This window comes from Malaclemys terrapin, chromosome 11, assembly GCF_027887155.1.
Source record: "Malaclemys terrapin pileata isolate rMalTer1 chromosome 11, rMalTer1.hap1, whole genome shotgun sequence".
Classification (NCBI taxonomy): Eukaryota; Metazoa; Chordata; order Testudines; family Emydidae; genus Malaclemys; species Malaclemys terrapin.
This window is the reverse complement of record NC_071515.1, coordinates 42,281,279-42,293,912: the sequence shown is the minus strand read 5'-3', so window position 1 is coordinate 42,293,912 and position 12,634 is coordinate 42,281,279. Positions and strand designations below refer to the sequence as shown.

At 39.0% G+C, this 12,634-nt stretch overlaps 2 protein-coding genes across 5 annotated transcripts in view; one reads left to right on the top strand and one right to left on the bottom strand.

Moving 5' to 3' along the window:
• Window positions 1-3,024, top strand: part of SSB (small RNA binding exonuclease protection factor La) — a 13,428-nt gene extending 10,404 nt beyond the window's left edge. The window contains exons 9-12 of the mRNA XM_054043663.1: window positions 142-282; window positions 1,064-1,250; window positions 1,424-1,558; window positions 2,564-3,024. Of these exons, the coding sequence (XP_053899638.1) occupies window positions 142-282; window positions 1,064-1,250; window positions 1,424-1,558; window positions 2,564-2,661 (561 nt within the window). The 3' untranslated portion in view covers window positions 2,662-3,024. The remainder of the gene's footprint in view (window positions 1-141; window positions 283-1,063; window positions 1,251-1,423; window positions 1,559-2,563) is intronic.
• On the bottom strand, window positions 2,662-12,634 carry METTL5 (methyltransferase 5, N6-adenosine). Of its 4 annotated transcripts, none has more exons than XM_054043664.1 (8): window positions 12,537-12,632; window positions 8,315-8,437; window positions 7,295-7,409; window positions 6,618-6,796; window positions 6,174-6,256; window positions 5,693-5,744; window positions 4,766-4,815; window positions 2,662-2,776 (listed from the first exon to the last, which is right to left on the bottom strand). In XM_054043664.1, exons 2-8 carry the CDS (start codon window positions 8,421-8,423, stop codon window positions 2,723-2,725), a joined length of 642 nt encoding a protein of 213 aa, XP_053899639.1. In that variant the 5' UTR covers window positions 8,424-8,437; window positions 12,537-12,632; the 3' UTR covers window positions 2,662-2,722. The 4 variants fall into 4 exon arrangements, with proteins under 4 accessions (XP_053899639.1, XP_053899641.1, XP_053899642.1 ...); XM_054043666.1 differs by having other exon boundaries at window positions 12,437-12,592; XM_054043667.1 differs by lacking the exon at window positions 12,537-12,632 and adding an exon at window positions 9,212-9,427.

Sequence of the window (12,634 nt, the reverse complement as noted above, 5' to 3'; positions counted from 1 at the left end):
CCATGTCACTTGATCTCTTATCAGTTGCTGCAATCTTTTTATTACTATCTCCTTAATACAGCTCCCTGAAACTCTGCACTTCAGTGCAAATCTCAAATTCTAGCTGCCTTATTTTTTTTAAAAAAGTTCTCTTGTATTTAGAAATCACTGGATGAAAAGACAGGATGCTTGCTGAAATTCTCTGGTGACCTAGAAGATCAGACTTGCAGAGAAGATCTTCATGCAGTTTTCTCTGACCATGGAGAAATTAAATGGATAGACTTTGTCAGAGGGGCAAAGGAGGTCAGAAGGCTCTGATGAGATGTTACTTTTGTCTTATGTGAAATTTGTCTAGTATCTGAATGCTGCTTAAGTGTCTGATGGTTAACTTAGCAATGGTATACTACACCTTCCATTGGGGACTTACGGAATGCAGAATATGATAGTGCTAAAGAGGTCAATTAGTTTATTTCTTCAGCTTTCTAGAGTAACTGCTATTAGAAAGCGGTCTGGGTAAAAGCATTAATGTGACTCTCCTCCTGCAGAGTTACACTTAGACTCTGGCTAAAATGAGGATATGCTAACCTAGAGCCACAGAGGAGAGCATACTGATAGCTATGGGAGTTTGCATAAAACATAAAGGCTAGACTAAAGATCTCAGTTAAACAAACCAGTTATTAAATGCAACATCACTGATTGCTGGGAGAATAGAGAATTATGCAGAGCAAACCTTGGCCTTTTTCTTATTCAACCGTCTATGTGCATAGCTATGCATGTCACTGTCCATATGAAGTGCACATGTAGTTATCTGGGGGCTGGTGTATTTAGGCTCAAATGTTAAATTGACATGAATTGTGGGTCAGTTAATACTCAAGTCTGAAAATGATGAAGCACTAAACCTGTTAATATGTAGGTTATCTTCAAAACCATATGGGCTAGAAATTTATTCTAAATGAGTTTGCAAACTGTAGCATCTGAATCTGGCAGGAGACCTGGGGGTACCTGACACTCCAGCTGCAGTCATATTAATGCTTTTGCACTGGCAAGACTCCATAATGCAAAGGGTGCTTGTTTCTGTCTTTAGGGGATTATCCTATTTAAGGATAATGCAAAAGAAGCACTGGATAAAGCCAAAGAAGCAAATAATGGGAACTTACAGTTGCGCAACAAAGATGTCATTTGGGAGGTGCTGGAAGGAGATGCAGAGAAAGAAGCATTGAAAAAAATCATGGAGGGTCAGCAAGAATCATTAAACAAATGGAAAGCAAAAGGTGAATTTCCCCCTGACTAATCTGAATACCACTTGGATAACTTTCATGGAAGTTCTATTATGTTAAAGTGAACTTGTCAGATAGTGCATTCACTGAGTTGTATGATTTTAGATTAGTAAATGACTAATGCATGGTTCTTAAAAGGTCTTGAACTATCTTGTACATCTTGACAGGTCGCAAATTTAAAGGTAAAGGAAGAGGTGGCAAAGTACCCCAGGGCTCGCAGAACAAAGGGAAAGTACAGTTCCAAGGCAAGAAAACAAAATTTGAGAGTGAGGATGAAGAGGGTGAAGAGAACACTAAAACAGGTAAGCTATTTTGTGCCTGAGATGGAGTAGTTCATGTGCTGCTTGGAAGCAACCCTTTGAAGCAATGTCTGTGCGTATACAGAGATAAGACTGAACAAATAGTTGCTTCTTGTATTTTCTAGAAACTGGTCAAGTTGGTTTATCGTATGCTATTAAAGTTTTTGTTCCCTCCCAGGCCAGTTTTCCTGATCATTCAAATTTTAGTCATGTTCACAGGGACACTTAACTGATGCCTCTGTGGAGGTCTGTCAAATTAAGGACTGACCTGTACAGAAACTGACCTATTTCTCTGCAGAGTTGAGCATTTACAGGGCAATACAAAGCAGTTTTCACTGAAGAGATACAGTCATTAGTCCTACGTTTTCTTAGCTCTACACAGCTGTCACAGTAAATAATCATTCATATTTTTTCAAGTAAATGAATGCCCTTACCTCAGTATGGTAGAAGAAAACCTTTTGTCTGTTAGCCATGGCCTAGAGAAGTGGTTCTTAACTCTTCCATACTGTGGGCTGTCTTCCCTTCCTGTTGAGATTTGGTGCCTGACTAAAGGAAAAATATGGTATCTTCCATTGTTTTGAAGTGTTGTTGTGGTATCTGTGCTGGTCCCAGGATACTAGAGAGATGAGGTGGATGAGGTAATATCCAACTTCTGTTGATCCAATAAAAGATACCACCTCACCTACCTTGTCTATCTCAATGACCAATACTATTACTGTTTTTCAGTCTGGAAAAATTCTGGTGCTCCTGTTTAGTTAATTCCCCCTCCTATGTGGTCCAAAGCCTCTGGACACAAGTTATGAATGGGTGATTCATCATTGTTACATAGTAGCTGTGGATCACCTGGAATTGTTCCATAGGCAATATGCGAAGTACTAATTTCAAGGCAACCTGTTCATATGTAGCAGCCTGAAAGATTGTATGTCTTGAGCTGGATAGGAATAGTCTTGAAAGTAATATCAAACTTCCACTAGTCCCATAAGTGTCTGCCTATATTAACTCTTACAGGGCCAGCAAGTCCCAAGAAAAGACCACTAGAAGAGACTGAAAAAGAAGAACCTGCATCAAAACAGCTGAAAACAGAAAATGGAGCTGGAGATCAGTAATAGTGTTTAAAAAAGCACTGAGTTTTTATTATTCCATTTTAAATAGGTTTTAAGCCAATCCTCAGTTTGGAAGTTTTTCAGAGGAGAACCTTATTAAATCCACTTCAATATCCACCTGTAATGAAAGGAAAGCTTTTTTTATTTTGTGATTTTTTTTTTTTTTTTTTTTTTCTCAAACGCGTGCTTACCTTAACATGCCAACTTGGATATTTTTTTATATTTATAGTTTTGCTTATACTGTCAGATCCTCTCAGTATTTCTGGCATTTGAGTCAAATGTATAAAGGGAGGGTCTACTCCTGAATCTGACTGTAATTTTGAAGTTGTATGAAAAACACCAATAAAATTCCATATTTAAAAATCATGGACCATTGAATGCTAGCTTCAAACTTATTAATGTTAGTGGACAGAACTCTGTCAAAGCTCCTATGTGCACACTACTTGGTCTATAAATATGCTAATCAGGAAATAGTTTGATTAAGGATAGCTTCAGTGGGATAAAACTCTTATAGTCCCTCACTGTGGAGAAGAAGATATCTAGCCAAATACAACTCCAAGTGGTACATACATAATCAAAAGTGCCATTTATGCTACAATTTTTGGTCTCTGACTCTGCCTTCATGTTACACCTACTCTCATCTAAGCCTTGCAGCTTATTTCCAGGTAACTGCTGGTCTTTCTGATCAGACTCTTATCCAGGTCCTCCTCTCTGTGACACTACTGACCCTTCCCCTTTAACCTTTTTGGCATCCACCTTGCTCCCCTTGGATCCACTCTAAATGCAGCTTGTTCTAACCAGGTGGTCATCTCCTCTCCTTCCAAAAAAACCCGAACAAATCCAAAACACATACTGCTTCCACTATGTGAAATACAAAGTTTTGGTCCTTAATCATAACTCAACCACTTCCTCATACACCTCTACCCCGATATAATGCAACCTGATATAACACACACTCGGATATAATGCAGTAAAGCAGCACTCCGGGGGGGGGGGGGGGGGGGGGCTGCACGCTCCGGTGGATCAAAGCAAGTTCGATATAACGCGGTTTCACCTATAACGTGGTAAGATGTTTTGGGGTTTTGTTTTTTTTTTTGCTCCCAAGGACAGCGTTATCAGGGTAGAGGGGTATATGTTACATCACCTATTACTGCTTCTGTTATCTCCTACTCTGCCATCACTTAATTACCTGCTCCAACCAGCTCGATTGCTTTTGTCCATGCTGCCCTTATGCATGGTACATCCTCACGCTAGTCCAAAACCATGACCCTTCCTTTAAGAGTAAAATCCTGGTCCCTTCTGAAGTCAAATGGAATTCTGCTGTTGCAGTCAATAGAGGCAGGAGTTCACCCCAGTCAACTATAGGTGGGAGCAAGTAGAGTTTAGACACTAAATTTATTTGATACATAGAAACATGATCTGATAACCTCTTGCACCCACTTGCTAAGCCTTAATTCGATTAATTCAGGGCCTTAGTATGGTAAGCCATAGGCAAGATCTGAGCTTAAATGCTATGCAATGGGGGGAGGGATAGCTCAGTGGTTTGAGCATTGGCCTGCTAAACCCAGGGTTGTGAGTTCAATCCTTGAGGGGGCCACTTAGGGATCTGGGGCAAAAATCAGTACTTGGTCCTGCTAGTGAAGGCAGGGGGCTGGACTCGATGACCTTTCAAGGTCCCTTCCAGTTCTAGGAGATGGGATATCTCCATTAATTTATTTATTTTATTTATAAACACAATCCTACAATAGAATTCTTTATGCTAGAGGTACTAACTACAATGGTCTCAACCCATCTAGAAGAGGGTTAGAGACAACTTAAATTTTCTGGAATGTTTCTACTCCACCAACTTCAATCAGACCCTAACTTGCTCTGTAGCAAAGCACATGACATCAATTCTGAAATCAAATGTGCAAATGAGTTTGGTAACAATACTAAACTGAGTCACAAGTGCAGCTCTAACCCCTTTGTAGAGTGTCCAGCACACGATTAGGCACTACTGCAATGCAAGTTAAACTGAATTCAGACTTTAATCTTAAACTATTAGCCAATTACCTGTAAATTTCAGAGACAATTTCATAATTTAATACGGGATAAGGAAAATACTTACAGACGACTTCTTATGGAACTTGTATGATGCTGGTAAGTCATATCTAAGTTCTGTGAAGAGTACAGAGAACACCTGTCATACTAAAATCACTTAGTTGCTCAGTGGTGTTAGACAAACTGTACTATATTCCTTGATCACTTTTTTGTTGCCAGCAACTTGACTAAAACTATTTGGCTTTACATTTATTCGGTCTCCGTCTGCCTGTTCTTGAGCTCTGGCCTGATTAGTGAATGCACATTAATATCAGAACAGACATTTTCATATTAGCAAGTTTGTTTCTAGAAGGAAATTGCTACTAGATAATCATCACAAAAGAGTGTGACAATGAAGGAACTCTGCAGTCTACTGCTGTATAAATATTGCATTATGTCTTTTTTCCCCTGATATTCTTCACTCCTATGCCATTAAAGTAAGGCACAAGTCTTGAAATAGCCACCAAAATTTGGAGATCAGAAAAACTGACAGCTCAAATTGAGGACTAAGGGAATGCCGGAGCAGGGAAAAGTAAAACTTGTTGACAATGCTTTGAGATGGGGTCTGCTGTCTTCTCCGATGACAGACCTGCTCCTATTTCAATACTAAATCTTGTCCAGTTAAGAGAATGGGTTCAACTTTTGAGAAGTTTTTCCTGACTATATCCAGAATATTTGCTTTACTTTCTGATCACCTGGGACATCTTTCATCATTAGAAGTGTTTTGTCCTGGGACCAGAAGAACCTACAAAACTTCCTATTTCATAGTTTAGACCTCTTTATCACTTGCTCCTTGTAGTTTGGTGGGAGGTAAAACAATCTACCAGTTTTTCATCCCAATGGATCATATTTTTAAACTAGCTCCTCGTGCTACATCTGAATAGTAGCTGGTCCTGGAGGCTATTACCCACTAACAGTGCATTTTTTTTAAAAACATGTATGTACAAGATATTACCTGCTATAACTTCCATCTTCACTTTCCATTCATCTGCTTTCTTTTGAATATGCTGAACATAAGAAAATAGTCCATGAACTTAGTTCCAATTAGTTTATGGCATTTTGAGGAAACCCCATTAAAATAGTAACTAAGATATTTTATACTTTAAGTGTACTTGAGTTTTGAGCTGAAGTATTAATCTGTCTGACATCTGCAGTCTCCTGCATCAAGGCTAGTGTTCTACCTTGTCATTCTCATACCCATTAATTATTAAGGCTCCAAAGACAGAACTCCAACCGGAGTCTATTTTTTTAAAGGTGGGTGTGAGTGTATATATACCCACTCAAGTATTAAGCACTATAAGTATCTTAGTTTTCAAACACCCAAGGCACAGGTATTCATCTTGGCTATTGAATCCATTTGATTTTGATCTTACAAAAGTAGAAGAAGATTAGAGTGCCACTTACACCTGCTTAACCGGCTGAAGTCAAGGACTTACTTTTCGTGTTGAAGTTTTGTGTAGGGAATATACAGCTGTTTGTGCCATTTGCAAAGCTACCTTCAGAAAAGTCATATCCATTCCTGTAAGAAGAGGACCCAAGCTGCTGTTAAAGTCTTATTTGTCTGCATTTAAAGTCTTAACTTCTTTAATTTCATGCTTAGATGTCCTCATTTTTTTTAACCCTAATAATTGCAGTTATGCTTGCTAGCCTGCACATTTTTAAAAGCAGTGTTGAATACATTATGGCACTGAAGAGAGGGTGTATATTTCCATATTTTTCCTAACTGTGGTGTCTAGCATAGGTGTAGATAAGTTTAATTGTAATAGCAATATACAAAAGAACTACTAGTTCAACTAGTTATTAAAGGCCAATTATTGTAAAACTTTAACACCATTTGCTGAAAAGTAGGAATATTTTAATTGTTTTTTAGAATTACCAACCTTTATTATGCTTGGTCCCAAAAGGAGGATTCATAATTACTGTGTCAAAAGTTTTTGATCTGGCAGCTAAAGAACATACATCGCACTGAATCATGTCAATATTTGTGAGGTCAAACTCTTCTGCATTTCTACTAAATATTTCCAGGGCATCTGCATCTATGTCAAACCCCACGCACAACCTGGAAAATGGAAAACAACCATCAACAAACTGAAGTATTTTTACTTTTAAAAGATGTGGTACATTTTCTTTTCAGAATGCACATTTCTAAACACAGTCAAGTTTGTTCCTGCTGTAAAGTTCTGAGAGATGTGCCTAAAGCAGAACAGTGATATATTTTAGAAGTAAATTCCTAATAAAGGAATGTAAGTAGTGAAGCTTTTTATGTTTCTCAGAATTTTTGAACAGGATATGAACAACACTTCGGAGAAAAATATTTTCTAAATTATGAAGATGTTTCTAATAAATAATCCTCTATTTTAAATAAAGAGCAAGTGCCCCTATTACTTGTCATTATTTGCATGCTCATACCGTGGCTAGATCTACTACAATGTGTGGTCATGCAATCATTTTTAGTTACCTAAATTAAGTACAGTCTAGTATTGGTCATGTTCTTAATCTTCTCATTTAGTTCTATACTGGGAAAGAAACAAAAAGAACTTGGGTGTTAAACACCTACCCTGCTCCTAACATTACACTTCCGATGCTGAGTACACCACAACCACATCCTAGATCTGCAACCACCTTGTTTTCAATATCATCAAAAGTGTTGTGAATTGTATAAAGCATACATGCTGAAAAATAAGAGATTATAGGATAAGAACAAATAGGCAGTTGACAAGTTGGTGTATTTTCTTTCAGAAAGCTTTGAGACAGATTTCAAAATTAAGCAAGGAGACACAGGCTATGGTAGATTATACAGGAACCAAGCTGTACACAAACCTAGTGATCCCAGTAAAATGCACATCCTAGTTTATGTATGGAAACAAAAATTGAAGAGTAAGAAAGAATCCAGCTCATTGGTCTTCCATGTTGGTCTCATACATACAGTGGTGTATTCATTGTAATTATGGAAGGTGCACAAGGAAATTTTGTTTGTGATGGTCCTACAGGGGAAATGATACACCTCTACCTCGATATAACGCTGTCCTCGGGAGCCAAAAAATCTTACCGCGTTATAGGTGAAACTGTGTTATATTGAACTTGGTTTGCTCCACTGGAGTACGCAGCCCCCCCCCCGCCCCCCGAGCACTGCTTTACCGCATTATATCCAAATTTGTGTTATATTGAGGTAGCGGTGTATTTTATAATTACTCAGATTGAAAGATCAATATTAAAACTAAGAGCCGTGTTTCTATGTGTTCTTAATACCTGACGCAAACAAACAGTTCTTATCAGTACAAATCGGAAAGTTTTCTGCAACCCACATCCTTAACTTTAAAATCCATTTATTAGATTTAATTGTTGGAGATATTAGAGACATTTACTAAAACACATGCATTAGTTTCTCTTTAAGCAATCTCTGGCAATAATGCAAAAGTCTCTAATGAATTTATTACTCTCAGGACACACACAAAATAAACATCTAGAAACAAAAAAACATTTAGCAGATTTTTTTAGGTTTTTTTAGTTTAAGTATTGATCCAATGTTGGCAACAGAAAAGTGAGAAACTACAACAGTTTTATGTTTAATCTCTACCTGCAATGTGTGGTCTTGTTGGATACTGTTCAAGAAGTAATTTTGGATTCTCAAAATCATCAACTTGCTGAAGACGGCTTTCTAGCTCCTTAAGTTTTAACTTCTTCATGTTTGTTTTCTCAACTAAAAAAAAAAAATTAGTTTATAACTAGGCATAGGTTTGCACTATTAAAATTGTTCTTATAGTTATACAAAAAATTCTAAAAACTCATTAAAAATAAACATACATTAAAAAAATCACATCCTGTTTCTCAGACTTATCTTTTATGGCTATAGCATACCAATTGTAACTTAGATAATATAGTTGGCAAAAAACAAAACCAATCCCCCTACATTCCTGTTTGGCTAATGAACACACTCAAGTATTAACTTCACTGGCAGCTGCAGATGTTCAGTGCCTGCATAGGCCCCATAGCTAATGCTATGTCTGCAAATCTAGTTGAAAAAGTCATGTAAATATGATGTATCTGCAAGTTGACTCCCTTTTCTATCACTTAGCAATTTATCTCAAAACCAAAATTGAGTGCTGTGAGGATTAATTAGTTAATGCTAGTAAGTGACTTGGATTAAATAAAGTTATATATAAATATTAACTATAATAATATTGAGGTTAATTAAAAAAAAAGGTCTTGATCTGAAGCAGGTTTTCTGCTTCCTCACCTGTCTGAGGAGCCAGAAAAATGAATCCTCCCCCTCCCCTTCTGGGGCCCTAGGGGGTCACCTTCTTCTAGGGCTACCACCACTGAACTCTCTATCCACACACACACATCACATCAGATCTTCCCTATACACACACACATCAGGAGCGCTCCCTAGCCACTGAAGTGGATTACCATCGCCTACCCACTGGGATCACTGCCACAACCTCATCACCATGCACAAACGAAGGCCCCTCACCTTCCCGTAGCGAGCGGAGCCTCACAGCGGGGCAGAGGGCTGCTGTGAGCTCTGCTGCTGATTTCCTTCGCTGCAAAGCATGCAGGGCAGGGCGCTTCTGTCCTGGGGCTGCCTCCTGCGTCTTTGCACAATGCCCATTCCCGGCCGACCCACACGGAGCCCAGGCTCGGAGACCCCACCACCCCAAGCACCTACTTCAGCGCACCTCCGCCTCTCTCCACACAGTGCAGCAGTTTAACCCGTCCCCCATGCATGCACATAAGAAACTGAGACGAGCACCGTCAGTTCCCATTCAATCCACCCAGGTACTAGCAGCGTTGTACCCTGCCCAGGGCACCTTTCCTTTCCTGCTTTCTTGTATGCAGTGTTGTTGTAGTCCTGTTTGTGTCCCGGGTAGGGTGACCAGACAGCACGTGTGAAAAATCGTGACGGGGGTCCAGGGTAATAAACATCTATATAGAAAAAGCCCCAAATATCAGGACCGTCCCTATAAAATCAGGAAATCTGGTCACCCTAGTCCCAGGATATTAGAGAGACAAAATGGGTGAGATAATATCTTTTATTGCACTAACTTCTGTTGGCTCCAGAGACAAACTTTGGAGCCCTTGAATGGTTCCTTGAAATATGTGTTAAGTACTTACTCGAACCCAGTAGTTCTCAAGCTTCTGTATTGGTGACTCCTTGCACACAGCAAGCCTGAGTGCAACTTCCCTTATAAATTAAAAACAATTTTTTAATATTTAACTCTAAATAAATGCTGGAGGCAAAGTTGGGTTTGGGATGGAGGCTGACAACCCCTACATAATAACCTCCTGACATCTGAGGGATCAACCCCCAGTTTGAGAACCCCTCTGCTAACCACTCTGTTCCTCCTGTATTTAGCTGACACTCTTGAGTACATTTCCCAGATCTGAAGAGGAGCACTCTGTGTAAGCACCATAGCTTGTCACTCTCACCAACACAAGTCATCCCAATAAAAGATATTACCTCACCCACCTTATCTTCCCTGCTTTGCTCCTTCTAGACACAGCAGAAAGAAATGGAAGAGATCACCCTGTAATGGCAGATGGAGAGGAAAACTCTCCTCTGCTGGTTTGTCCTCTCTTAGCTGAATTGAAATTGGGCTTTGTGAAGGATACATGATAACCATTCTTTAAGGATACACACACACAAAAAGGCAGATAATGCATCTGTAATTGAGTACATATTCTTGCAAATGCTTATTTGTGGGAGTTAAATACATGAAGATACTATTTTTTTCCAGCAAAGTGCAAATGTTCAATGTTTTGCAAAACACTTGCAGGTACAGCTTTCTCTTTGTCCAACAGTTTAGTGACCAATAACTGTCTGCAACAAAATTCTAGTTCCAGTATTTCAAAGCAGTGACTCAAGAGCTATTAGGTAGATTTGAATTCCTCCCAGGTCACCATTTCCCTAGCAACCATCTCTTTATTTCATATCATAGCCGTTGCTTAGCACCAGATTTTAGTGACCAAAACATTGGCAGCTCCTTTGTCTATTAGAAAGACTGTCATCTTTTAATAGATTGGATTTAAATGTTTTTACACTCATTTGCCATTCCTTCCTAGAATTCTGAGGAAAAAATATCATGCTGATTGCACATTATTCTTTGGGTTTTATGTTCCTAATGTATCAAAATTCAAGCCCCAGTAGTTTACTTTATTGATGGAGTATGACAGCAGGAAAGTTAGAGGAAACAAGTAATATCTTCTAGTATCTTTTTCAGCTCTGTGACACTCTCAGTTCCCTGCCCAGACCTGAAGAAGAGCCATGTGTAGTTTGAAAGCTTGTCTCTTTCACTGACAGAAGATGGTCCCATAAAAGATATTACCTCACCCACCACCTCTAATATCCTGGAACCAACACAGCTACAACACTGCAAGCAGAGAAGCGGACAGCCCTAGGAATAATGATGTTGCAAAACCAGCAGAGGGAGTATCCACCTTGTTAGGTTTTGTTTATTTGTTTTGTTTATTTGGCAGGCCAAATAAAATGTAGGTCTATTTTTGTTAAGGCAACAATGTTTTTAAAAAAATTTGTCATCGCTCAATGGTAAATTTAATTAGAGCTAATATTACTTCAAAAGTATTATAGCCAACAGTTGTAAATTTAAAAATATTATAATCCTGACAACTCTCCCCCTTAATTTGTAACAATGTAGATTCCTGTTCCTGCATTTTCAGTGCAGAGCCCCACAGGGATACAGCAGTAGCCTGCTCTGTATTGTAAATTGCAGGATTGACACCTATGGCTGCTTACATTTGATTTGTGGTTTCATTTACTTAATAGTAACAGTATTCCTTTATTCTTTATTTTATTTTTAAGAGCCTAAAAATGCTAGCAATCTCACAAACAAGTAGAGGCATAAATCCAGCCTTTATCATTTTAATGGGATTACTCATGTGAGTAAACCCATGCACAAGTGTTTGCAGGTTTGTGGCTTTATTGTTCACTTTTTGTTCACTCTTAACATTTCATTCAATGTGGACAATGAAAATAGGTTAGCCAGTTTCACTTTTGTTTCTAGTCATTTTCTTCTTTCTGCTTCGCAGGCAGTGCCCAGATCCTGCAAGTTTATACTGTACACAGATTCATCCCTCGGGATGAACTTCCATATTAAGGGCCCCATTCAGCAATCACAATAGTGCAATGTTTAAAGCCAAACCAAATCTTTTTTTACTTTAAAATTAAAAATAATTAAAATATTCCTATTAGTATAGGTTTGTATAACCTTTCTAGAAATATTGTGTTTCTCCATAAATACAATGGCACAATGGGGGGGAGGGATAGCTCAGTGGTTTGAGCATTGGCCTGCTAAACCCAGGGTTGTGAGTTCAATCCTTGAGGGGGCCACTTGGGAATCTGGGGCAAAATCAGTACTTGGTCCTGCTAGTGAAGGCAGGGGGCTGGACTCGATGACCTTTCAAGGTCCCTTCCAGTTCTAGGAGATGGGATATCTCCATTATTATTTTTTTTTTTTTATTTTATAATGCAATTGATACAACTATCGCAAGTGACCAGTATATATTTAAGTTTGGATGGGCTAGGATCACATAGAGGAGGCAATATTATGATCATTTTGGTCAAAACTTGTATCCATTATTTTTTCTTAAACAAACGATTACAGTGAAATCTGCACAAGACACCTAAGCAACCTTCTGACTTCGGCGCCTATTTCACAATATCACTGAAACCAGGGTTCACCTTATTTTGCGATGAGAGGCGCTGTAAATACCATGCCAAACATGAGGATGGGGCTAAAGGACACGACAAGGTCCCTCTTTAAAAGTTCCTGGGAAGTTACCTCCGTGGGTAGCATCGGCCTAGGACGTGCTCATCAGTGCAGGGTGGTGCCTGAGAAAGGCGGGCGGCGGCCCAAGACAGGGCCCGGGAGGAAGAGGA